The 27,719-nt window shown below is 32.7% G+C and overlaps 1 protein-coding gene across 1 annotated transcript in view; it reads right to left on the bottom strand.

Annotated features, from left to right (window-relative positions):
- LOC145662982 (transmembrane protein 181) overlaps nt 1-27,719 on the bottom strand; it is a 70,286-nt gene that overhangs the window by 33,139 nt on the left and 9,428 nt on the right. Inside the window, exons 2-4 of the mRNA XM_081729077.1 lie at nt 22,458-22,771; nt 20,769-20,872; nt 432-596 (exon numbers count right to left, since the gene is read on the bottom strand). Coding sequence (XP_081585203.1) covers nt 432-596; nt 20,769-20,872; nt 22,458-22,621 — 433 coding nt within the window. The 5' untranslated portion in view covers nt 22,622-22,771. The remainder of the gene's footprint in view (nt 1-431; nt 597-20,768; nt 20,873-22,457; nt 22,772-27,719) is intronic.

The raw sequence follows: 27,719 nt of genomic DNA, 5'->3' as shown, positions 1-27,719 counted from the left end.
GACACATACCTAAGCATATTTTCGAAATAAAACTTTTCGAAAAAAAATAATTTTTCAAGTCCTTGTAACTTCGTTCCTACGGTATAAGACAGAGTGATCGTAGTTGGTAATACTGGTATCAAAGTAGGGGCTGCAATGTCCCACCGCATATGGTAAGAAACATCAGAGACCATCTCTTATTGGCTGTGCTATAACACATTGACAATATATACATTCTTTTTGGGAGGGGAGCTCAAAATGGTAAAACATTTATAACATTACATATTATGAAAAAGGAGATACAAACTTAAAGGACTTTTTTTTTTAAATCATAATCCTTGTAGGAAACAAATTAAGAATCGTTTTATATATTAGAAGAGAACTTGAAAATTAAGTAGAAAATACTTATTTATATATTTGGAGCAGATATTGTAAATTGTCAGAGTATTTACCATCATTAATGCTTGTAAATACTTTAGCGATAACCCACAATTGTTGACTGTAGGTTGTCATCTCTGGACTTTTCATTACAAACGGACCCGTAGCCATAGCACTTCCATTCAGCTTTGGTTGTAACTCAGATGCACGTTGTTCTGTTGTTATCGTAATAGGAGGACCTACAAAGAAAATAAAACTATATAATTATTTACATCGAACATGTGTAAACACTGTAGTTATTCCATGTATTAAAAAAAAGAAAAACAATTTAAATTTTATAGATGAGAATACATTTCCTATTTTGTAAGTTTAGTTTGCAAGGTTGATTAGTTTTAAACTTACAAGTTAATCTCGGTGTCTTGCAAATCAAGTACATTTAATCTGTCTAAGTTTGAACTGCTCGATGGGAATTTGCATCTAAATATATCCCAGGGAAATGCCATTTTTAGATTTTGCAGAATATGTCAAAATATATGATAAACAATGTATTTCTACATGATTCTTATACCACATTTAATACTATTATTATGAAGATCATATAGAGAAACATTTTGACCTACAAAAAAATAAAAATGACACAATCCTGAGATATGCAAATTGTCGACAAGTTATTCGGATTTAAATACTTTAAAAGTAGCCTATTTGATTTTCTTTATTTGATTTGGATATAAACGTGTATGTAATAGCCAAGGATGTTATAAATAGAGGATCTGTCCATATGTATCTTCATCCTATTAAGTCGGTGAAGCCAAAAAGCAACCTAGCATCTGCATGTCTGATTGGCTACTCTCGTTTCTGCCATGATTGTTGACCCAAAACATTGCGATCTTATTGGACGAAATGAGCAGAGTAGGGGTAGCGAAACTGTGATGTATGGCTTCAAGATCTTGTTGTAAGGGCAGATCCTCTATTTTATAACATCCTTGGTAATAGCATATCTTACTTTGAACATAACCTAACATTTTCAAGGGCACTTTTAAGCAACTCCACTGTGATACAATTATCTTTACATTTCGTCGGCATATATTTTCATGCGACTCAAGCGAGTTCGTACAATACCATTACCTTGGAAAATTTGAAGTTATTCGTACAGGCAATCTAAATACACAATTTAAATATCACTGTGGTAGAATTACTGTACAGGAATCATTTGTAAAAGTGTACCTCAATAGTAGTCAGTTCCTACAAATTATTAACGTAAATCTTAAATAGTAGGTCTAATAAAAATAATATAAACGTGAAAGGTCCATAAGAACCACTCTGTCTCCCTGACAGAACACGACAATTGGAAATTCATTTGTTTTCGAGACACCTATTTGCGAGACACCATATATAGTTTTTCAAAAGATTTGTCTGACGGTGTAATGCTCCATCAACTTACATGATGGCATTACAAATATAAAATTTCAGTAAGATATGAATGTATGTTCTGCAGTCACTTTTCCCCTTCCACTCCTAACTAACAAAAATTATGAAGCCACCACTGACTATTGTACTTTAACACAGAGGGATACCCCAAAGTGAGATCGAATATGCTTTTATGACATTTAAAATCATAAAAACTTACATCTAAAACTTATAACTAACTTACATCTAAAACTTATAAGTAAAACTACAACTACTCCTCTATCCCATAATGACCCCAAGCTAATGTATTTATACCATCTCGCGCTATATATCTTTTATCATCTGAAGAATTTAATGCTAGCTTATGAATGGTTATACTATAAATATCGTGCTTATAACTCCTAATGAGGTTTATGTCTTTATATGTTTTTACATTTTTAAATAAACTTTCTTTATAATCATTAAACTGCAACTCTTTTGATATTACAGCTTTAGTTACTCCTTTAGCTTTTTTCTCTTCTTTATTTTCTACTCTATAAGCATACATCTTTGACCTCAATCCAATAAACTCTGTCATTATCTTACCTTTATTCTCATCTTTCATCTTACCTATTACTTTTTTGTTTATTAGTGGCAGTCCATATATGTTATTTTCCCCGTATTCACTCGTATCAAACCGGTCAACTATTTCTGCTATATCTTTGTAAAAGTCTTCAGTCTCAATCTCGTATATAAAGCTATCAGTATCCATATAACATAAATCTATATTGTTTCCATATTTCGGCTTCATAGTATTATAGTGAAAATCATACATTAATAGTTTCGATAGTTCTAATACACTCATACCAACATATATTGGTTTATTAAATGTTAGCCGCTCTTTTTCCATATGTATAGCACACAAATTCTCTGTAAATATTGTTCTGTAATCAAAATTAGGTTTTTCAATTAATTTTTCTACTCTTTCAGGATCACATTCTAATTGTATGGGCTGCCTCTTTCTAATATTTTCCATTGTTTTTCCAAATACCGAGTTATTCATGAGCTTATAAAAATCTTCAAACTTGTTTTTAGCTTGCGTTCTCATATTTGTATTTAAATCAATGTATTTCTTTAACCAGTCTGATTGTTTGAATTCTAATACTCTATGCACTTTCTTTAATTTCATTCCAAGCGACATATATAGTTTTAAGTTCCTATAGTGAATTACATATCTCTCCTTATTATAAAGCGTTGTTAGTAGTTTTGATTGTTTAGATTCTGGTGGACACATGTTTTCTGGAGCTAATGGTAAATCAGAATGTTTGTTGTGTAAATACTTTGGATATTCTAAATCTACTTCTAATATGTATCCTGTTTCTGAATCATCTGGAATGTTCATTATATCTATGTAAGGTTTAATCCACTTAAAGTCTTTATAAGGCATGTATTGACTCATAGCCCATCCATATAAGTTGTTTGCGTCTAGATATGTTAGGTATGTTGAACACTCATCTTTATTATAATCTTGCATATATTTGTTGTTAGCTTTTACATATCTTTACTACATTGTGAGATTCCTCCTCGTATACCCTTTTCTAACATTAGTATTTTATCATAATCAGTTAACATTTCTAAGTTAATTTTAGTCATCTTTAACGTTGCATCCCACGATAGGCCCGGTGCTGTATAATACCAAGCAGGATCTAATCCATATGCCTTTAAACACACATCTCTAAAGTTTTCAAATATATCTGTTAATTGGAGGACATCTGTTTTGTTATAATGTTCAGTTAAATCCTCCCCTAACTCCAGATTGAATTCTTTACAAACTCGTACATGAAGCTTATGGCGTTCAGGACTCATTTTTTCTCCTGTTAATCTGTTTGTAAATTTGTCTGGGGATAATGGAACAGGTTCTTTCAATTTTTCAAATGAATCAAAAAAGTCATATGGATAATCACCTTTAGTATTAACTAGATCAAGTTTATCAATCGGGAAAAACTTTAATGTTTCTCGAAATTGTTCTGGTTTTAAATTACTAGTTAACTCTGCTAAACTCTTTGGCATAAATCTAAATGAATCAACAAATCTTAAATTTATTCCATCTTTTTCTGACCCTGCTTTTACATATTTTTCATATGTTATGTACCTTTCCTCATTATTAGCGATCAGTTTAATTTTCTGTGTATCATAAGCTAATTCCTTAATAAACAAATGCGTATCATAACCAGTTAAATTGTGAAGAAATACAGGAACAAAGTTGGGATTTTTATAGTTTAAATTGCAATAACTGTGAGCTGCACCTCTAAACTTTCCAGTTAAATGATTATGATCTCTTACTTTTGCTTTATCTTTATTTATCTTATACAAACACTTTTTTAAGTCATGCTTCCATTCTTTTATTTTTTCACTCATATCATCTTTATCCTTGTAGAACTGTATTTTCCCCTTTAATATATTTATTTTTTTATCAACGGCTGGTGGTAAGTCATTCAAGTTTTTCTCACATATATGACAAGTATCCGAACTGTTATAAGCTTCTTTTCCTCCTCACTAAGCGGGGTCATATCAACTACCCTGTTATATATTTTCTTAATTTCTATTGCTTCCTTTTGTAACATTTCAATAAATACTTTTGCAGCATCTGGACCTATATAACTAACAGGGGCTTTATAGTCCCCATTTGAATATTTAACATAGTAACAAAAACTCATTGGTTCATGCTTTTGATATTTTACTGTTTTACTACAATTATGCTCTATTTTTAACTTACATAAGATACATTCAAAGTCGGCAATTATTACAAATGGAACTCTTAATGATCGATTATAGTAATGGTTTGTAAACGCTTCTTCAGTGCTGTTTCTTCTAATTCTACTTTTATAGGTATACGTGCTGGTTTTGGTTCTTCAATTACTTCTTGTTTAAATGGGAATATATTTCTAATCTGTCTTCTGCTTTGTTCATCATCATATTGTCTAAGAAGGTCTATCAGTTCTGGTTTTCTTAATCGGGAATATCTTCTGATCCCCTTCTCCTTACATTGTCGTCTTAACTCTATTACGGTAAATCTATTGTAATTACTCATCTTATTTATTATATAGAAAATCTTACTATGCTCAATTTTTATCTTCGCCGGATTATTTCAGTTCATTTTTGTACTATTTTTACCTCTATATATCCTAATACAACACTTAACATTGTACACTCCTGCCATTGTCTACATATTACGCGTTGTATTAGAACACGACTTTCATGGGAATAACCCATCAAAGTCACATATACACATTAAAATTAAATCATTTTTGTAAACTTACTCATCATCATCATCATCGTCGTCGTCGTCGTCATAATCATCACTACCATATTTATATTCATCATCACTACTCAAATCAGATGTTTGAAGAGGACAAAGTTACATACAAACAAATACGTGTCCTGGAAAACGGGACCCACGTTAATCCGCAACAACATACAATCTTCATCAACGAGTCTGGTCTGTATTCCTTAGTGTTATCATCAAAGAAGCCCAAAGCTAAAGAGTTTAAGAGATGGATAACAACCGAAGTTTGTATGTTTGAAAGGGGTCCATGCTGGTGGACCCCAGATCCTTGAATTCTTTTTGATATTTTTCTTTGACGTTGTTTTGAATGGCATCAGCTGTCTTCCCATACTCTAAAATTTTAGCAACGTCCTTACATTTGAATCACATTTTTGTAAACTTACTCATCATCATCATCATAATCATCACTACCATATTTATATTCATCATCACTACTCAAATCAGATGTTTTTTGTTGCATTATTAATAATTCTTTTTCCTTTAACAGTGTTTGCTTCTCTAGTAGTGCCGCTAAGAGTTTAAGATCATGATGAATTAGTTTAAGTCTATTATGTAATAAATCAAATTCTTTCTCCATATTTGTTATATAGAAAACCAACAAAAATGAGATAAATTTAAAAAATCTAAGAATAAAAACGAACATGACTAGTGCTAAGGAAATATTATCTTACAAACCTATATTTGATTGTGTATGTAAACATTTAGATATTGGTGGTTATAATGATGAAGACAAAATAAATTTTAGCGTGTCCATAGGTATGTTAGATCATTTGTTCAAGAAAGCTACTAAAGAAAATTACTCATTTCTCATACAAAACATTCTCTATGCAAACGTTATGGACTTGTCTGATGAGATATTAGATTCACTGACTGATGAACAATGGTTATCTATAGGTTATGATGATTATGAGGAGGAATATAACTATGATCACATTACAGAAGACTTCATACGTAAATATCAGGAGAAAGTTAATTTGAGCGAAATATGTTTATGGAAAAAGTTATCGGAAGAGTTTATAAGAGAATTAGTTGATAAAGTTGATTGGGAGATTATTTCAGGAAGCCAAGACTTATCAGAAGACTTTATAAGAGAATTTGCAGATAAAGTTGATTGGGGAGAAGTATCGTATAATCAAAACCTATCTGAAGAATTTATTAGCGAGTTTATAGATAAAGTTGATTTTGATGCTATATCTTATGGAAACAAACTCTCTGAGGCCTTTACGAGAACATGCAGATAAAGTTTCTTGGAGGTGCTTATCTGAAACTCAACAATTATCAGAAAACCTTGTAAGAGATTACGCTGACAAAGTAGATTGGGAAGCAATTTCATTGTTTCAAAATTTAACAGAAGGATTTATTGCAGAGTTCAAAGACAGAGTTCATTGGCAAAACATCTCAATTTATCAACACCTCTCTGTAGACTTTATATATTTATTTAGACATTACGTAGATTGGAGAGTTATAATAAGAAAATATCATAATAATCCCGATTTAGGTAGTATATTGAATTTAGCATTCGGTGTTATAACAGATGGTTTGTTTAACACTTAAATTGTACTTTGATGGGTTAACCCATAAAAGCAATAGCATATTTAGTTTCTCGTATTTTTTATACTTAAATGTCTCTTAACTGAATAAACCTGTCAACAAGATCTATACCACTTAAATCTGTGTTCATATGCGAACCGTGCCAAGTTATTCTATCATCATATCTTTCTTTAGCTCTGTTGTATAAGTTTATAGAGTTAGGATCGTCAATGTTAAGCACAATACTCATACTTGGGTATTTGAGTTGTTTAATTCTATTTTCGTAATTGCGTGTTTGTACTCTTCCAACCCAATACTTATATTGTTCTATTCTTTCTTTTTGGTCTTGTTCTTCTTCGTCATAGTAAAGGAGTATATTTTCAAGTTGTTCTTCACTAAGATTCTTCTTGATAATAAATAGCCTGTGTATTTTTCCTGGATCTTCTGTATACGGTGCTGCAATTGTTTTAAAATACTCAACCTCATTTTCTAGTTCTTGATTGTGCAAACGTAATTCATCCATTTGTTGTTGTATTTTTTGCATTTCTGTTTGGAGTAATTCGTTGTTGTCGCGATATTGTTGAAAGTCTTGGATAAAGTAGTCTTCTATTATATCATAACACTTATCATAAAACTCTTTAGACAACCATTGAGCTATAGCAAGAAATATTTTTTATAAACGTATGTTCCTGAGATGATTGTGTTTGTTTCTTTATTTCCTCCTGTTATCTGATAAGTAGAGCGTCTGCCGGAAAGTCGACCTACGCTTTTTTTATTGTAATAGTCTAATAACTCTTTTGAACTTTTATTTTCTAACCAGTGTTTAAATTGTTTACCTCCATCATGACACAATTTAGTAGCATTGAAGTAACCTGTGTTCTTATCTATAATCAGTTTAAAATCGCCAAAGATATCATACCAATAGTTATCTTTAATCTGTTCATAGCAAATATAATTTAAACTAAGAGAACTATCCATAGTGCTCATATTTATTATATATAGAAAATCTTTATTTTTAACTTTATTTCACTACCACCTGCTACTTTTCTAATAATTTCCACATTCATTTATTTCAAGTCGTTCTTTATCATTCTTATATCGTTTAAAGTCTTTAGAGAAATAGCCTTCAATAATATCGTAACACTTATCATAAAAGTCCTGTGAAATCCAAAAAGCAATAGCAAGAAATATTTTCCTGTAGACATATGTTCCTGAGATGATTGATGTTGTTTCTTGGTCTCCTCCTTTAATTAGATATGTAGAGCAATTCCTCGTATAGGAGGAGTTGCTTATTTTTTGATCGTAGTATCTTATCAATTCCTTTGATTCTTTGTTCCTTAACCAATTATCAAATCTTTTCCCACCATCTTGACACAGCTTAGTAGCATTGAAATATCCTGTACTCTTATCTATAATCAACTTGAAATCGTCAAAAATACCATACCAATAATTGTCTTTAATCTGTTCATAGCAAATATCGTTTAAACTAAGAGAACTATCCATAGTACCCATATTTATTATATATAGAAAATTTTTATTTTTAACTTTATTTCGTTACCAGCTAGTTTTTACTGTGTAAGATGAGTTTCTGAAGTTCCTAGAATCCTAGGAACTTCGAATTTTGTTGTAGTAATCTAGTAACTTTTTGATCCTTTATTTTTTTAACCAGTGATCAAACCTTTTTTCCACCATAATCCCGACTATCAAGCATTTTTCATAATAATCGATTGCCTTTGATAATCTTAAAATCATCCCCACGAATTCGGTGCAATGACTTATATAAGAAATTAACTTTTTAGATTGTTTATTTTCTAGCCATTTATAAAATTTCCCTCCCTCGTTCTTTCTTTATGTCCTCCTGTTATTAGATATGTAGAAGAGCAAGTGCGTATTTCTTCTCCAGTGCTTTTTTATTGTGTTGCTAATTTTTTTGATAATTTCCACAGCTGGAATTCCGGCCCTGCAAATATATGCTATGAGTTCTTATGAATTTTTATAATTAAAGGAAGGTTGTGTGAGGGTGCACGGTCGATAATAATGTGTCAGTATTTTGGACACTTGTAGTTTCCAGGTCTTTAAATCTACTTCAAAATCACTACACCCTTACATAATCATATCAATGCCTGTGTAAAGTTGCTACTAAACCTACCGGGGGCTACGCTGTAGCCCCCCTTGGCTTTTGTATTCATCCTAATTTTTCAAAACATTTCGCTTTAGGCTTTTTGGAGCTTGTTAAGAATGAGTAGAGACCAAGCTCGTTAATGAAAATTGTATGAGGTTGTATGTTTGAAAGGGATCCAGTGCTGGTGGACCCCAACTCCTCTTCCGTATACAAAAATTTAGGTATTAACATTTTCCATAAACCAGTAACATTATATACGTTGTTTTTATCTTTTAAGTCTATCTCACTAACTTGTTCAAAATACTGATAAAAATTATAACTAACTAGTAGATCTAGCTCATCCTCATGCTTCTCAAAATAATCTAAAAATCTATTGTGTATAGCTTCCATATTTATCTTAAAACAAAACTTTTATGGATATAAGCCATAAAAGTACTTAAACTTAATATTTAATCATTTTTAATCATATACATAACACCACTAAAAGAATACCCTTGATTTAGAAGATTTAAAACCTTAACACAAAGATGACCACATATAACTGAATTAAAGTCTTGTATTCGTTCGTCATTGTAAAATAAGTTTTCCGTACCAAGATATTGTACTAGCTGCTTAGGAGGAACACCCCCATAAGAATCGAACACGTACTTTATGTTATCTTTCCAATAGCATATCCAATGAGTACCAATGTTTTCTGATTTATCGAGGTTAACTATACCACACTCATGTACATAGGGTTTTTGTGGAAGTTCATCACTCATAAATACACCTCTAAATCGTTTTATCTTTAATTCTTTAGCCAACCTCTCTATATCGAAGTTGGTCAATGGTTTTAATTTTTTGACTTCTTTGGTTTACCTGCTCCCTGCTTTTCTTCCATAGCCATATTGTGTCTCTTTTGTTCTTCAAGTTCTTGTTTATTCTTCTTAGCATCCAGTACAGTTTTAGTAATCGCTGCTGCACCGCCTGCTAATGAACCAACTGCTCCTAAAGCTGCTAAAATGGCCGGAATTGTAAAAATAAAACCACCCATATGCTCTTTCTTAATCTTTTTCATTTGTGCAGTAGTTAAAGTTAAATCCATTCCTTTACCTTCTTTAATTTTCTTAGATTTATCACTAAGTTGTTTCTTTGTTAATACATGATCGATATTTAAATCCTTTAGTTCGTTGTAAGGAACGCTAAACATACAACCTTTAATAGAACACATCTTCCTATTTATTTAAGAGAAAATCTTAGTTTGTAAAAGCACAGTTGTTGTAGCTCCACCAAAATCAATTAAGGAATCATTCTCATCTGTTATCCTTATCTCAAAATTATCAACCTTGTCTTTGGATATAGGGAAAAATAATGGATAAGTAGGCTCATAAATAATACTATGTTTAAACTCAGCATCTGTTTTAAATGATGCAATAATTCCTGTTTCTCTATGTGTGTATTCTGTATCTTTAACAAACATACCATCTGCTATATTACAGTGAACATTTATAGTATCAAATGGATGAAACTTTGGCAACTTACTTCCAATATGTGTTTTGTTCTTTTTTAAAACTTCATAATTCCTAAATCCAAGAACAGTATCTAAATTTACCATCATGATATCAATATCACCTGTTTCTATTTTTACTCTATTTGTTATATGATCCTCTTTTAACGTTATGTTTGCGGAGCGAGATTTAAAAAAAATCATTAAGACTGTTTAAGCTGTATTGTCCATTTGGTATACTAACAGTTCTATTTCCATAGTAAAACGATGCAAGTGTAATGTTTGGGGTTAGATATGTACTGTAAAACCCAACTAGTCCTATACTTAAATACTTGTTGCTGTTGTCTAATTCATAATGGAGTTTCTTCTTTAAAACAGAAGTATCACTCGTTAACTTAAATACCTTAGCCATTTATTATATAATAAATGAATGAGTTTGATTTACCTAGAGATATTCCAAGAGAGAAAGTAATCAAGTTAATAGAAGATATCATTCAAAAGTTAGAACACAGTTTAAAGAAGAAAAAGAGAAAACTACGAATTGTTAAATATGCATACTACACTTTGATCACGTTATCAGTTATACTTTCTGCAACAACTGGATTTATTAATATTTTTATACCTGTAACAATTTACTCAATATTAACAACATCTCTTGCAACTGGAAGTGCTATAATAACAGGTTTGTCTTCTAAGTTAAACATAAGCAAAAGAAAAGATGAATATAAAACCATCGTCACTTGTATTAACTCATTTAAAGAACAGTTAGAGATGATAATAACATTAAATGGTGAAATGGATAATGAATATATAAAAGATACGTTGCTTAAGATCAGAGAACAACTTAAAGATATAAGATCATAAAAAAAGTCGATTTTCTCTATAATAAATGAGTAAGAAAAGTATTAATTGGGATGTAAAAGAGATGATAAAGAAACAACAGCTAAAAAAAGAAATGGAGAGCTTATACCTGATGATATTCGATGTCTTATAGTGGGTCCATCTGGGTGTGGTAAGACGTTTTGCTATTTAATTTTTTATTACAGCCAGGTTGGTTAAACAATAATTACTTCTATATATATTCTAAAAGCATGAATCAGCCAAAGTATGAGCAGTTAAAAGATCGATTTGAAAAGGCAGAACTAAAGTTTAAGAAGCAAATAGCAACGTTCTTAAGCAGTAATGATTCTATTGTACCTATTGATGAATGTGAAAAATACTCTGTCGTTGTGTTTGATGATTACATTTTAGAGAATCAAGATACTGTTAGAAATTACTTTACAAGAGGTAGGCATAGACATTTAGACTGTTTCTATCTTGCACAAACATATTCGAAAGTACCTAAACAGCTTATAAGAGATAACGTTAACTTCCTATGCATATTCAGACAAGATGATACTAATGTTAAACATGTGTATAATGAGTTTGTTGGAGGAGATATGTCTTATGATAAATTTAAAGAGATATGTTCAAAATGTTGGCAAGAAGATTATGGTTTTATAGTGATTGATATGACAAGGAAGGTAAACAATGGTAAGTATAGGAACAAGATAAAACACTTTATAAACGTTTGATGTTTTATCACGTTTGTTCGTTTTAACGTTTGACGTTTATTGACGTTTATTGACGTTTTTTCACGTTTATTGACGTTTATTCGTTTTCTATATAATAAATGGATGAGAAAGAAATTAATAAGAATATCAAGTTAAAGGAGTTCTTGATAAATGGCTTCAAATCTTGGAAGAAAGAAAGAGCAGGTATATATGATAAATTTAAGACACAAGAACAACCTGTAATTGATGCTATTCAAAACTTGGGAAGTGAGATCAAAGAAGTAGCAGAACAAAATAAAAATCTAATAACTGAACTTGTTCCAGTTGTACATAAGACGGCTTCAATAGATCCTAGTCTATTAGAAACACCTAAAAAGATAACTTATGATAGTTCTCCAAGTAGTAGTGATACACCTATAACGGGAGAAATAAAACAAATGAGAAAACAAATTAAAGACAAAGTGGAAGGAGTAGAGCCTTTAACAACAGCCCAATCATTTGGTAAGATTGCAACGAAATATTATAGTAAAAGAAATGATAGTGTGTTTGGAATAAGAACTGTAGAAGAAGATGGAAAAATAATAAATAAGGTAGGAAATTCTGAAGTTAAAGTGAATAGCGATGATTTGATAATTAATGGTAAAACTTATAAAGGAACAGAAGGTCTATGGGAATTGTTAACGATGAATACTAATAAAACCATTGAAGATTATGATGATGACGATTTTGAACAGTACAAGGAAATAATAATAGAATCAGATGCTGACTTCCAAAAATATAATCGAGATAAAAAAGTAGCATCTAGTAGAGGTTCTAAGTACATTAATATTATCAAGCCTATTTGGGATAATTATATTAAACCATCTTTACCTCCAACACCACCAAGAAAGAAAACACCAAAGTCTGGGGAAGGAATTAAACAATATACAGAAATACCTAAAGAATATATATGGATGGATGACGTGAGAAAGCTTATAGATAGGCTAATTGTTATAGATGGAGAAGAAAAGGCTGGTAATAATAACTTTTACAATGAGAAAGTAGGTATAGTGAGTATGATTAATAATAAGCTTTCACAATTTATTCCTAATGATCCAAAAGGTATAGGTTATTTGATTAAGATCTTAAATACATTACCACCACGATTCTGGAATGATGAGAAGCTTGGGAAAGGACTAATGAATAAGATTTTAAACATGAAGGGGATACCAGAGTTACATATACCAGGCTTCAGATTTTGCGGGCCTTTTACGAAGCTTCAAGAAAGGTTAGAAAGAGGTGATGAAGGTATTAACCCATTAGATGAGGCTTGTAAAGAACACGATATATACTACAGAGACAATAAAGATACAGAGTCAAGACATATTGCGGATAAGGAACTAGAAACTAAAGCATGGAAAAGAGCATTTAGTAGTGATGCGTCAATTGCTGAACGATTAGCTGCTTTTGGAGTTGGTACTGCTATGAATGTTAAGGTTAGTTAGGATGGGGATTATAAGTTTTTAATGTTATTATATATGATTCTTTTATGGGTATATCCCATAAAAGCGTTGTTTCAAGATTTTCTTTATAATAAATGGATAGTGTTGAGAGTTACGAGTTACAGAGTTTTAAAGCTAACACAAGAACATTTAATAATTTGAATGAAGCTAGCAAAGATATTGAGTTTGATTTCGATGTGGGGGATGGCTTCATACATCCACACAAAGCAGATTGTCATATGACTTTTGAAGTTGTTGGTGCATCAGTTGGAGGAACATTTGGCGCAAATGATACTATAAAACTTGTAGATAACTTCTTACCATTCTTCTTTTCTCAAATTGAGGTTAGAAAGCATGGAGTTGTTATAGATGAGATTGAACTACCAGGAATAACATCTACAGCTATTGGAACATTAAAGATTTCCAAACCAGAAGTTGAATATTTAAAACAAGCAGGATTTGAAACAGATGATAAACTTGGTCTAAGAAAGGACTTTAGTGTTTTGTACCCATTAAGATTAATTCCAGGCTTTTTAAGTGATTATAAAGAGGTTATGTGGAAAGGTGGATTGAGAATAACATTTACAAAAGCTAACAACAATAACGACGTCTTGTACAAATGGACTGGATCAGGAGCAGCTCCTCATGATGGAAAAATAACAATAAAAAGTATGGAGATAAGAATGCCCATTGTTGAATACGAATCTAATTATGAAAACAAGTTAAAGTTGAATATTCTTAAAGAACCTAAAATCATGTTTTCATTCCATACTTATCAATGTGTTCAAAAGACTGTTGTAGGTTCTTTCTTGGAGTTTGATGTTACTACTCAATTTAATTCTAGACAATTTGATATGCCTGATTTCGTAGTTGTAATGTTCCAAACTGATAGAAGTGGCAAACAAACAGCAGATGCAAGTAAGTTTGATCATTGTAAGGTAAAGAATATCTATCTTAAGAATGGGAGGAATGAGGTATTTCCAAAAGAATCAAGAAACTTAGATATTGCTAACAGGGATTATTTTAAGATGTATAAAGATTATACTGCATTTAAGAGAATAACATGTGGCAATACCGAAATGTACTATGGCCCTAAAGAGTTTATAGATAACAGACCAATGTATGTGATTAATTGTAGTAAGAGGAAGAATGTATCGGCGAATGAGAGAACAAACATAAAGTTTGTAGTAGACTTTGCAGAAGCTGTGGCTGCTAATACTATATGTTATGCGATTTTAATTGGACAAAAGAACTTTACATATGATCCTAAGAATGAGAAAGTAGTAGAAGAGTTTTAGATGGTTAAATGTATGTTTGTATTGTTTTATGGAAGTTTTTCCATAAAACGAAATTGATAAAAAATGATGAAGATTGTATGTTGTTGTGGATTAACGCGGGGCATTGATTCAATGCCCCTAACTTCTGAAAAAATTTTCTTATCTTCTTCGTCTACATGTCTTTCAATGGCGTTTGCGGTCTTGGCCTGGGGCTTCTTAGATGAAAACACAAGTGAGTAAAGTCCAGACTCGTTGATAAAAACTGTTTGAGGATAAACGTTCTGTAAGGGGGAGTAAAACTCCCCCTTGTCCATATTAGTAAAGTTTTGTTTGTCTTCATCGTCTATAATAGCAAGTGCCTTCTTGGTGTCTTTGTGGAACTTTACATATGATCCCAAGAATGAGAAAGTAGTAGAAGAGTTTTATATAGTTAAATGTATGTTTGTATTGTTTTATGGAAGTTTTTCCATAAAACGAAATTGATAAAAAATGATGAAGATTGTATGTTGTTGTGGATTAATGCGAGTCCCGTTTTCCGGGACCCGTATTTGTTTGTATGTAACTTTGTCTTCTTCATCTACGTGTCTTTCAATGGTGTTTGAGGTCTTCAGACCAAAGTTTCAGAATAGATTTAAAGACCTGGAAACTACGAGTGTCCAAAATACTGACACATTATTATCGACCGTGCACCCTCACACAACCTTCATCAACGAACCGGGCCTGTACTCTCTAATCATGAAGTCAAAAAAGAAAGAGGAAGATAAAAATTGAAGATTAATTTTCTATATAATAAATACGATGTCGAGTCATATTGAGCTTTTAAATAAACTTGGAAGTCTTGAACAAAAACAAGTTATTGGATTAAGAGAATTAGAATTAAATACAGAATATAAGATGGTGAAAATGGAAAAGATTAAAACTAAGTTTGGAAAGAGCATTTTAGTTGAATGTGAAGAGTTTAAGGTATTTCTTCCACCTAGATTTACAAAACACTTAACAGATAAAATTATTGATGAGATCGTTAAAGATGGAATAAAAATCAAATACACTGGTTTAAAAGATAATTATCCAACTGTTGAGTTCTGTATGTGAATTTCAAATGATGATCGGTTTTGTGAATCCAAAGAATAATAGAAATGAATCAAAAATATGTCGTCAGAAGTAAAAAATGGAGTGGATAGAATGGATCCCCAAAAGAAATTTATACTTACTAATAATTTCAATGTAATTGTGAAAAATGTGCAGACCGAAGTTCAAGTTGTTTTTGATATTAACGGCTATCTATTCAGCTTGAATTATGATCAGTGGACAGAGTTTAAGAAGTCATTGTTTCCTATTGAGAACGAGGTTAGCAGAAGATTCCATTATCAATATCCGAACTTGTAATTTTAAGTATGTTTTAAGTGAATAAGTGTTTTTATAGTATCAAGACTATAAAAACTAAGACCTTTGGATATACAGAACATAATGTCATTTGAATTTTAAAGATATATATATATAAATAAGGGATTTATTTGAGTTTTTTGTAATTATATCCTTAGAGTTATGCAATTTATAAAACATTCAATAGATAGTCAATTTATTTCTCTATTGAATGTCGTTTGAATTTTGAAAATCGGTTAATATTTGATGAAGTTATAGCAAATTCGAAATTCGGGAATTTTTTACGGGTTTATTTTTGAATTTTTGGGAAAATGTTATTCTTTAAAGAAGTCTTAGAATTTTATTGTGATTATGGTAGTATTTTTTATTTTTCGATTTGATGAATATTAGTAGAGATATTGAAAAAGGGAAACATATCGTGATGGTTATGCAACCATTTATGCATTTTATAAAATTGGTTATGTTATTAGTATTCATTTGCCGTTTGAATTTTTGAAATCGGTTAATTAGGGACCGAGCTATTGAATTTTAACGTTATTTGGGGGTAAGACTGCCAGTGTTGCCAACTCACTTTTAACAATTATCATATTTATTAGTAGTGGGGTGAATTCATCCCTATATGTTTTAAAGCGATATCTTGAAAAATTAAAATCCTGGAACGTTCCGAAAAAAATATTGGGTTGGATACACTGACTTTTTTCTTTTATCTTGCAACTTAGGATTTAGTTCTGATATTCTGGTATCGCTGAGTGTTGATGGGAAGGAAAGAGAGAAAGAGACTCGAGAGATATTTCGTCACGGATTAATGACGTCATGTATGATGTATTCTCCTTCGAGGAGACTACGTCACATAGAGCGCCCTCTTACAGTTGCTAGCTAAAAGTTCTGTTGAAGAAAGAGAGGCTAATGTGTATATATGTATGTTGATGTGAGGAGAAGGAAAGAGAATTGGATTAGACGGTCCTGTGCTGGTACTGGAATCGTTCAAATGAATCAGTGACAGATCACCTATTCCAGTAAATGCTACATTTGTTATATTCCTTCTCATCGGCTTTTTAAAGTTAATTTTTGACGGATTTTAATGATTCAAGTGTCAAATGAAAGCTTAGAAGCTGGAGATTAAGATGCAGTAAATATATTTTGTGTAGGATTCCATTGTAATATTTTATATGTAAGTTTTTATGATTTTAAATGTCATAAAAGCATATTCAATCTCACTTTGGGGTATCCCTCTGTGTTAAAGTACTATAGCCAGTGGTGGCTTCATAATTTTTTTGACAGGAGTGGAAGGGGAAAAGTGTCTGCAGAACATACATTCATATCCTACTAATTTCTTTGTGTAATTAATGTCTAAATAGTCATTTATTTGTTATTACATTATTATAATTTATTTAATCTCATTCATAATTATTAAATGAATCATTCAGTTTAGGGCAAATAAACACTTAAATTCTGCGCCTGAAAAGCTAACGTTGCATGAAGAAAAGGAACAAATTTGATTGTGAAAAAAAAGTTTGCTAATGAAACTACGTGTGATTCTTAGTGGAAATTTAACATTAAATATAACAAGAAACGAAATAAATATCTGTAATTAAAGTGTAATCCAGGTAAAAGACTAGTAATAACATTTTACTATCCATTGAAAATTATAATTTGGTTGAAGATCAATTGATGTTGAAAATAATGTGGTACTGAATAGTTAATTTCGTCCTCTAGAACCAAATTCGATACAACCTACCGCGTGATATCCAAACTTATGCAAATTCAATATGATTAAATTAATTAAATACTATACATGAAAATATGTTATGAGAATTGTTTACTTCCTACATGCCTGAGCTGTTTGTTTGTATCTGTTTATGCACTTTCATTGTTTTGCACTTACTCTTAAGAGCTAATTACTTTTGACCATAAGCAAGACGGGGATACTCAGCATATCGAGTGACAAAATATCAATTTGTGAAAAAAAAGATAATTATTAGATTTACGACATTGTGATAGTCAATGAATTTATGATAAATAAAAGTAATATAATTGTGAAATGAATAATGTTGAATTCTACGTACGATATGGATAATGAATAGTTAATTAATTAATGTTAATGTTTACAATTTGGTCACTACGAATCCTGGTGTGTGTTCTGACTGACTGAATCTTGCTCCTGAGTTTCTATAGTTGCTATTGCAAGGTTGTAATTACCCTGTCAATGTTCCGTGCTTTTGTTTTGCATGTCCTGTAGCCTATGTTACGTTGTGCTTATGACTGTAGAACTGATTACTATTTACCATGTCTATAGTGAGTGCAAGGATTTAGCTATTAAACTATATATAAACAACTTATACTAAATTTAGGCTGCCTATTGATAACAATTCAATAAACTCAGATTGAATAAAGGAAATTTATATGGGATATTTGGTGTAATTTGTTATTTAAAAATGATAATGATATTATCTTGTTGGAAATCTTCATTACTTCTCCGAATATTGATCAAAGCTCAACCTGATGATTAACTTCCAAGGAGGGGTCCTGTCGTTCTGACATGAGTCCTGTGATCTTCCGGCTGGGTCAACGAATTCATTAATTCGTTTACAACTAGAACATCAACATTGCACTATCGTCACGATTCATCTTGGGCAAGTAGAATGTGTTCACAAAACTACATAACATTACCCTTAAATAAGTGGTGAAGAGGGGAGTGTTACAACGGAATCACAACTTAGCACAATTAATTGCTCCTAATGTTGTCTGAAAACAATACATACCGGTACATGGAGTTAGATTATGCATTTTAGTAATATATATATATATATATATATATATAAACTCTGGAAGACAAAAAGCAATCATGCACTAGAAGTTTGAATTTTGTCTGGTAGATGTTACTGGTGGAGGATGTTTGCTTCCATCTAACGGTGCGATGTGTAACTTCTACCATCTTTGTTTTAATCCTATAAAATGAGTATGAGGTGAATATGAATATGAGTATGACCATTAAAAAAAATAACCTAACCGCATTCATAAATGAAGACTCGCTGTAGAAAACAATCTAAGCCTAAGTGACAGAAACAATAGTTATCGTAACAGTAGAGACAAAAGATAGTAAAGTGTGCCCAAGCGTCACAAAATAAAAAATACTATTGCTTAGAAGTACAACCTAGCATATAACCAAGTACCGTATGAAAATCTAATTAAGGAGTAAACGTGTTCAAAAAATAAGTGAAGCAATTCCAAGGTGCTTGGCACTTACATTGTTTTCTACAGCGAGTCTTCAAATAACATTCTAAAGTCAAACAGACCATATACGGCATGAGTGTGGTACAGGCCCGTTTCCAATGGGGTTCTAGGGGGGCCGGGGCTCCCTATATTTTTAGTGGCTCCTCTAAAATTTCACGGTAGGCTTGCAAATGAAATATAATATGGTGATGAACTATATGGTTGGATCGGGCCCCCCTACATTTTTGAGCTGGCTACCGGCCTGGTGTGGTATCAACGAGGTGCATACATTTTGGGTTTGTATTATTATTATTATTATTATTATTATTATTATTATTATTATTATTATTATTATTATTATTATTATTATTATTATTATTATTATGAATAATAATAATAATAATAATAATAATAATAATAATAATAATAATAATAATAATAATATCACTAGCACTAAAAGAATACTAAAGTAGTCCTTTCAAAGTAATGAACATATTAAATATGGAGCTATAAAGATAAAACAACTTGTTTAATAAGTTTGTATCATACATAGCTTTCTCTACAAGAAAAATACATATTTGAATTTTATGTCCCACGGTTATGCCGGCGAAGCTAAAGGAGACAACGATGATGAGAAATGAATGAAATGGTGCAATGAAGAAAGTGGGAGGAAATGGAAGAACCCCGAGGAAACCCACGCACACGGTGTTTGTCCACCACAAGGTTCACTTGGCGGGGGCTGAGATCGAACCCAGGACCCCAGGCTCAGAGCTGAGCGCTCTACCACTGAGCTACCACGGCCCCTTCTCTACAAGAGGATAAAAAATGAAACATCGTTTTTTTTTCAGCAGGTTAACTGGAATATCACCCTCCACTAGAAGCACTTGTTGAAATATCTCTAGGATGTAAAAAGAAACATGTAGGTCCTTCAATGGTGTCCCGTTTCTTTGAAGTCCCCTGAGGACGATTTGGCCGCGCCAACTTTAACGCCTCCAAAGTTCTGAATTATTGGCTAAAATTTGATATTTCCATAGAGTTACCTTTTTTTCTATTGAATGGATACAAAAATTAAGAGTAAAGGAAAATGCGTGAAAAGGAACATGGACTAGAAGCTCTAATTTCCTCCGGTAGATGTCAACCGCAAGAGGACGTTTTCTGCCACCTAACGGCAAGACGTGTAACTTCTATTACCATTGCTAAAAACTGAATTCAATAATTCATTTTAGTTCAAGAATTATTGAGTGAACTAAGGAACAAACGTAAGTCGTCGTTACCCGTTACGACGTTCACGGATTGACTCCATAAACGAATACGGCGGAAATGATCGTTGTACGCAGCTATTTGTCGCCAAAACAGAGAGTGATCCTGAAAAGTAACGACGGACGTACAGATGTAGGCTACTAACAACATTATTATAAGTCCCACTTGTGTGTCCTAACAAACAAATTAAGAGGAAGCTTGAAAACATGTGTTGTGATTATGCTTCATGCTAGGAAGATAGATTAAGTAAATCTCCATACACATTTCAGTGAACGTATATTTTAGTGTTTTTCTTGTAAAACTAGTAAGTCTAAACACCGGTAAGTGGTTATACATATATTTTATATACATAGCAAGAAATATTTCTGAATTACCTGCTAATCCTATGAACACAGCCAATCCGAAACAGGCAAAGAAAGCAACAAAAACCATAACGAATTCCCTTTTGTGCATTGAATACAAACGCATCTGAAGAGATCTGAAACCAAACAAAATCAATTAAAAATATCATGTCACATTAAATTCTTTGGAAAAAAAGGTATTCAAAATTAGAAATTATAAACATATTTTTAACCAACCTCTAACTTTTTTTTTTTTAATTCGAACATTTCTTCAAAAGTTGGTTGGAACCAGAACAGTTTTACTCTAAAAAGAAAAATCTATTTGGATTACATTCTCATCTTCCAAGAAGGAAACAAATTTGGCATTAAAAGAGAACAATTATTTCTTTTCTAGATTGTAGTTACTATTTCTTACATGAAATTTATATATTTTTTCCTATTCTATTACATGAACAAATTTGTTAAAGCAATATCTACTTAATATCACATAACGGTGAAGTATTATATATCACTGAATAAGATACCCGAGAAGTTCCCTACCCCTGCGCTTAAGTATCACAGAGAGTAATCTTTTTTGGTGTGTTTATGCTTTGTTGAAGATAGTATATTTAGTTCAGCTGCTCTTTTGGGAATCATTTTGATTGAAGACATCGCAATTTCCGAGCGATGTCAGCACATGTTCTTTACGCGCCTTCTTATGTCCACTACGCGTCATACGTCTTTGACATATTCCGAAGCAAACATACGTTTCACCCAAGCAAGCAGAGTTGTTCTACGAGATGGATCCTTGTCAAAGCAGCCTCTACTTGTGTCATTATTTGTCCTGTATGTGACCGTTCGTACATACCTCCCCATACATGTTAGTAACCGTTTCTCAACTGTGGAACGGCAACCACTCACATCAGCCATGGGTTTCATAACTGAAATGTTCCACGCGACTTGAAATGTGAGGATACTATAATACTCGCGCCGAGTCGTGAAGCTTGGGCTCTAAAGCCAATCATAGAAATATTTTGCTTGAGCTCTAACATATCGGAAAACTTCGGTACAATTCGTGGAGCCGCTTCCCGAGCGCACACTTGAGGAAACGTCAAACAGCTGAAATTCACCAACAATGTTGCCAAACTTTGAAGACATAGTAAACCAGTATATAAAAAAGGCATTTAAAAATTGCCAATAATAACACTGCACAACAATAACTACTATAACAACTATTCTAAAATGATAATAATAGCACAAATAGTAACAACGAAAATATAACGCAACAAAAAAGAATTAACAAAACGGAACTTGACGCTAATCCGACAACACTATACTCTCGGGAGATGTTTTCTATGTAGCGCGAGAGACGACACTGACAAAATTTGATGGGTGGGGGTTGACGACTGGAACACACCCTCGCTTTCTATTGGGTGGTGAAATCGGTATATCTAGGTCAAGCTTCACGACTCGGCGCGAGTACTATAGACAATGTTTGAAAGCAGGGATACCAAAAAGTACTCTCTATGACCATGAAAGCAGTGTTATCAATATCACAACTAAAATTACACTAGGTTGTAGTCTGTGGTGCTTAAATCTAGGGGTATGGGGACTTCTCGGACAACCTGTACTACCATATACTGTACTATACTATTTCAGTTTTCTTTTTATTTTCAATTATTTGTTTATAAATAAAAAAGTAATGGATTAATCTGACAGTCTCTATACAAACACAAAACTTACCTTTCACATCTGTCATGGTGATACGCTGGAGCTATATATCTATTAAACTCACTGAAGAGGTCACTGAACTGCGACAAAGTGTTCCTGATTTTTAGACTCCAACCTCCAGAAGGCATATGATAAGAGTATCCTAAACCACCATCATTTTTATTAGCCTTATTCATGGTGAAAGTATATTATGTACGAATCTAGCTCTAATATCGCATTCAAGTGAACAATTAAGTGCTTCAAAGTACTTGCTCAAATTAATTATTCACGTTGAGGGCATTGAACACATCTCTGTGATGAGTAACAAACACTCTTGTTTTTGTTTCCTGCAACAAATAATAGTGGTAAAGAGTAAGTAACTATTTAAAAAAAATGATAATATAAATAGAGATAAGTCATTTACATAGAAAATTATAATGAAATAAAGTTAAGTTTAGTTTTGCATATATAGATACCGAGCGTTTTAGATAGTCAGATCTTAATAAACCACAAACGGTTGGAGATAAAAGGGTTAAAAAAAAATAAGTGAGTTTCGTTTCATAGCGTGAAACTACGGCACACTTCCAAACCATTGGAATTTAATTTTCAAACTTGAAGTAGCAAATCTATTACTACTAGTTGCAATAGATTAATAAGATCAAAGATAGAACCTGTTCTTCGGACACTGAATCCGTATCAGAAAACCATCACTCGCTATGCTTTCTTCCTTTTGTACTCTAGTGATAAAAGTTAAAACTAAAAATCGTTAATAACACTTCCAGTTTGGATATAGGGTTTAGGTAGCAGATATAACCTATTCTTGGGATGCTTAATCGATTGCAAAAAGCCACTTCTCGATAATCTTACCGTTCTTGTTCTGTGGAAATCAGTACTGAAACCGGAAGTAATATTAAATTTGAACCACTTCCGGTTTTGGTAGTGTTCGGGATAATCGTGGTGCGTTGCCTTGAGACGGTGAATCGTTTGCAAAAAAACTGCTTTTTACTATCTGTTGAAACCGGAAATGACCAATTTGAATCACTTCCGGTTTGAATATAAAGTTAACGCAGGAAATGGAATCTATTTTTGGTACGCTGAATCGATTGCATGAAACCGCATATACGACTTCCTATACGACTTCCGGGACTTAAGCGTAGCATAGTTTAGAGATCTAAAAGAAGTGAGATAAATAAAAACAATGTCAGAGGGCGCATCGAGTGGACTGCTCTACTTTCCCGAATATATGACCCCTTATCATGAGGTCCGTAACAGACCCGAAAATTTTAAATAGCAACTTATCTATCTATCTATATACAGATATCGTCTTATTTATCGTCAGGAGACGCTAGAGCAACCTGTTTTCTACTACAACGCATCAGTATGGCAGTGCAAAGAGGGAACGTTGCATCAGTATTGGGAACGCTACCTTCTGGTAAGGAACTGGAGATCTTTTTTCTGTAATCTCAGCGAAAATTTGAAAATGCTGTTGCAAAGCTTATCACAATAATTTATATTAGTAAATAAATAATATAAATTTTACACTACGCAGAACAGCCATAAATAAATGTTATATATATTTAACATTTTAATTAAACCATTATCAATTTTTTTCCAACATGTAGACTTCACCAAGGTTAGCAACTATCGGAGCCATACAAAAATGTTAGAAGGTGATTCGAGTGGAATTAGAAAATTTTAAATGGTAACGAATGTAATTTAATAATCATTGAAAGGTTAATGGAAAAGCAAACATTTATAGGAAAAAAGTTTTTCGTGTGCGGCACCGTTCATAAAATCGCTATCATTGAAATGAATTCTTAAACAGTCAGATGAAACGTTTCATTGGTGGTCATTTCGTAAATTATGCCCTACACTCGGGGTTCTTTCTTCTCTCGTTTCTTCTCACTTCCTTCAGACTATTTTTATCATCCATCTCAATCACGCACGCAGAAATTTATTTTCGGAGAGGGCCAAAGGTTTTGGGGAGGTACAAATTTAATATGAGGGTAAATTACATTAAAATACGTAAAATCACCCCAAAAAATTAGACAAAATTTATACGAAAGTCGGGATTTCGTGAGAACCAGAGTCCTAGAATCCATCCCTGCGTATATCCTTAATCCATCTAATGAGCACTGTCTTCCTTAGCCTCGAAGCATAACGTAGGACGTTAAACTAAAAAAGGAAAAATAATCATAATATGCCTAGATAATGTTAATAATGAAAAAATAAATAAAACGTCAGTTTTTAAATAAGAAGAATAGTTAAGCACATATATGTATAAATCGATTCGATCATCAACTGAAGCCTGTCTTCATTAATATGAAGAGCGTTCTATTCAGACTTAAATATTTTGAATAAATAGAGATGTTATTTATTTTTCTAAAATGTATAATTGCATTTGATATCATTATAATTTTCCCTAAACATCGCTTCAATACGCACTTTCAGCGCTGAAAACGGCATTGCTGGGAATGAAGATGACGCTCCGTTCGCACTAATAATTCCAACATGTTGGGATCATTCGCAAATCGTAATTTCGTCGGTCTTCGCAATTCACAGCTCGGATATAATGGGGCCACTCCAATTTGTTTACACGTCTTTGGAAAATTGCAATCGCATTCGAATACAAAGATGGGACGACTTAAAACGCAGATTTTGTGTTACGTTAATTCAAACCGTTACAGAATGGGGCCCTAGCTCATTGAGTTGAGCGCTGTAACGAGCAGCAGTAATGGCTGATGGATCCAAGAAAGACATGATGAATTGATTCCACCATATATATCAGCATCTTGTAAGAGTTTTGGAAGAGTCTCCAACCACTGTCCTGATGGTTTACGATCATCGGAGCAGAACAATTCTTCGTCAAAAATGACAATTCGGTGCAGGAAATTTTCTCGGTTATTCCACTCAGAGAACTGCACACCGGATTGCAATTCTTGTTGGCCGGTGATAATTCATGTGGCATCAATGATTCTGTTTGCACGAATCCGCTGAACGACAGAGGTATGGTGTAAGCCTAATTTGTCTGCAATGACACGAATACTCTTCTAAGAGTCTACTTACAGCTCACAGATGACGAGAAGAACCATAGCAGAAGTAGTGTGACGTAGGTATGGGCTCGCCCACTTTTTGCACGGGGATTTCAAATGACACCACGAAATAGCACATAGATAACTACCCGGAGTAGCAGACGACATCTAAGTATAGACCATACTTCAAAAACCGAAAATGGACTTGACCGTGTCGTTGACCTTTCCCCGCTACCCCTGTTTTAGGGTTCTTCTCGGGGAGCAGTGTTTTTGTTTTTTTTTTTCAAAAAAAAGTGTTCCAGGGCCACTAGCGGATCCAGAAGAATCATTTGGAGGGGGCAGTTCGCTTCCTGGAAGATGAGCATAATCTCAAAGTGACCAGAATTTCAATTTGCTAAAATGGGACACATATGAATCCGGGGCTGGAGAGGGGTGTAAACTTGATTGCCAGATTATATTTTATGACCCGAATTTGTAAGTTTTCTTAAATGAAATTATATTCTTTCTCTAGATTTAAATTAAATACGCACTTCCGTTTCGGAGGCGTGGCGGTATCATGATTCACGTTACACTTAGTCACCGCGATTTATCAGATGCGCTGTATTGGACAGTACTTACACAAAAGAAAGTGCTATATTAACGATGGTATTTATCCTGTCATCTGTTATCTGCCATGAAGCCTGTCCCATTTCTCTTCTGTGTATATAAATATAGCTTCCCTTTGTTTCACTAAAGTGATCGCAAGAAAACATGAAACTTGACATAAATCTATCAATTTCATTATCCAATAGAATGCGAGGGTATGTTCCGATCGACGATCCGTACCCATGACATTTTTTTTTTTTTTGAGTGCCTCTCTGAGAGGGACATTATCTTTGATCTCTGGCGCTATACGAATAACATTTCCTGAGGGCAAGATGTTGAATTTCCGTTAGGTTTCGTTTTTGACCATGATTTCAGTTTGTCAACATTGTTGACATTTTCTTCAGTGCGCTTTAAGATTGCGGCTACATAAATCGCACAAAAATCTTCTGATGTAGGCCTATCAAAGGTGAAGAAAACATTTCTATGATTGGTATAGAACCCAGGATTCACGAGGAGTCGGGGAGTCACTGACTGATAAACTTTGACACCCATGGAATTGTTCATTTCTCAAGAAAAGCTCCCAACTGTGCTCAATTGATGTATTTGAATATGAATGTGTAAGGAATTCAATTTCTGGTACATCCAGTAATTTTCCACTTAAACAGGAGAGAGCAAGAAGACAAATATAGGACATTATTGCAAAAGTATAGACCTCTGTACATAGGGTATTTTGATTTGTTGCTTGAGTTTAACGTTCCACGGTAATGACATGACGGCTAAAGAAGACGTGCACTTACTGATTATAGTGGAATTCGAACCACCTTTTTCGTTAAAATGTACCCTCACCGGATATCGAACCCGGGACCATGAGCACCGTATTTTGTCCGAATACTCTGCTTTTGCAATGGTATAATTAAGTATGTAAAGAAAGAAAAAAACACATTAGACCAGATTAGGAACAGAGGGTTGGAAATTGGCTCTATTAGGTAATTTCTTAAAACTAGCATTTAGAAACCTGTATAATTATAGTTATGCTTACAACAACAATAAAAGTATATTATAGTAGCCTTCGCTTCGGTGAGATTTCGCTCCCAGACCCCCAATTTGTTCGGAATACGGCTTCGCACAATATAGCAAATGCTTCTACTTGGTATTGTGGCACAATATTTCGCGTTCTCCCTTCTGTGTCTTTCATACAGAATTGGATTGAGCTAAAACGCTGTCACGAAATTCAAACACCTCACAAACATTTTAGTGAACCCTCACCTCTGCTTTTGCCCTTCTACGAAAAAAAAATGCTCAAATTGTAACGTACATACATTAACTTATGTAAATATATTAAAATCGTGATATGCATATAATTATTTTTGCCTAAAATTTACATATTCACATATACTTTCCGTATATTAATTTGCATTTAAGATAGAATAAGTAAAGGATTAGTTGTGGAAGTAATTGTGTATAGTTTATTTCATTTTTGTGTTTATTATTATTATTATTATTATTATTATTATTATTATTATTATTATTATTATTATTATTATTATTATTATTATTATTATTATTATTATTATGTGTGTTATATAAATGTAAGGGTAAGGATTAAATCAAAATAGATGTTGAATTAAACACCTCAATTGAGAATAATATGTACAGAAAGCAATGCTTTGGAAATCTT

This window comes from Thermobia domestica, chromosome 10, assembly GCF_964235325.1.
Source record: "Thermobia domestica chromosome 10, izTheDome1.hap1.1, whole genome shotgun sequence".
In the NCBI taxonomy this organism is placed as follows: Eukaryota; Metazoa; Arthropoda; class Insecta; order Zygentoma; family Lepismatidae; genus Thermobia; species Thermobia domestica.
The sequence above is the reverse complement of the archived record's forward strand: the minus strand, read 5'-3'. Positions and strand labels throughout refer to the sequence as shown.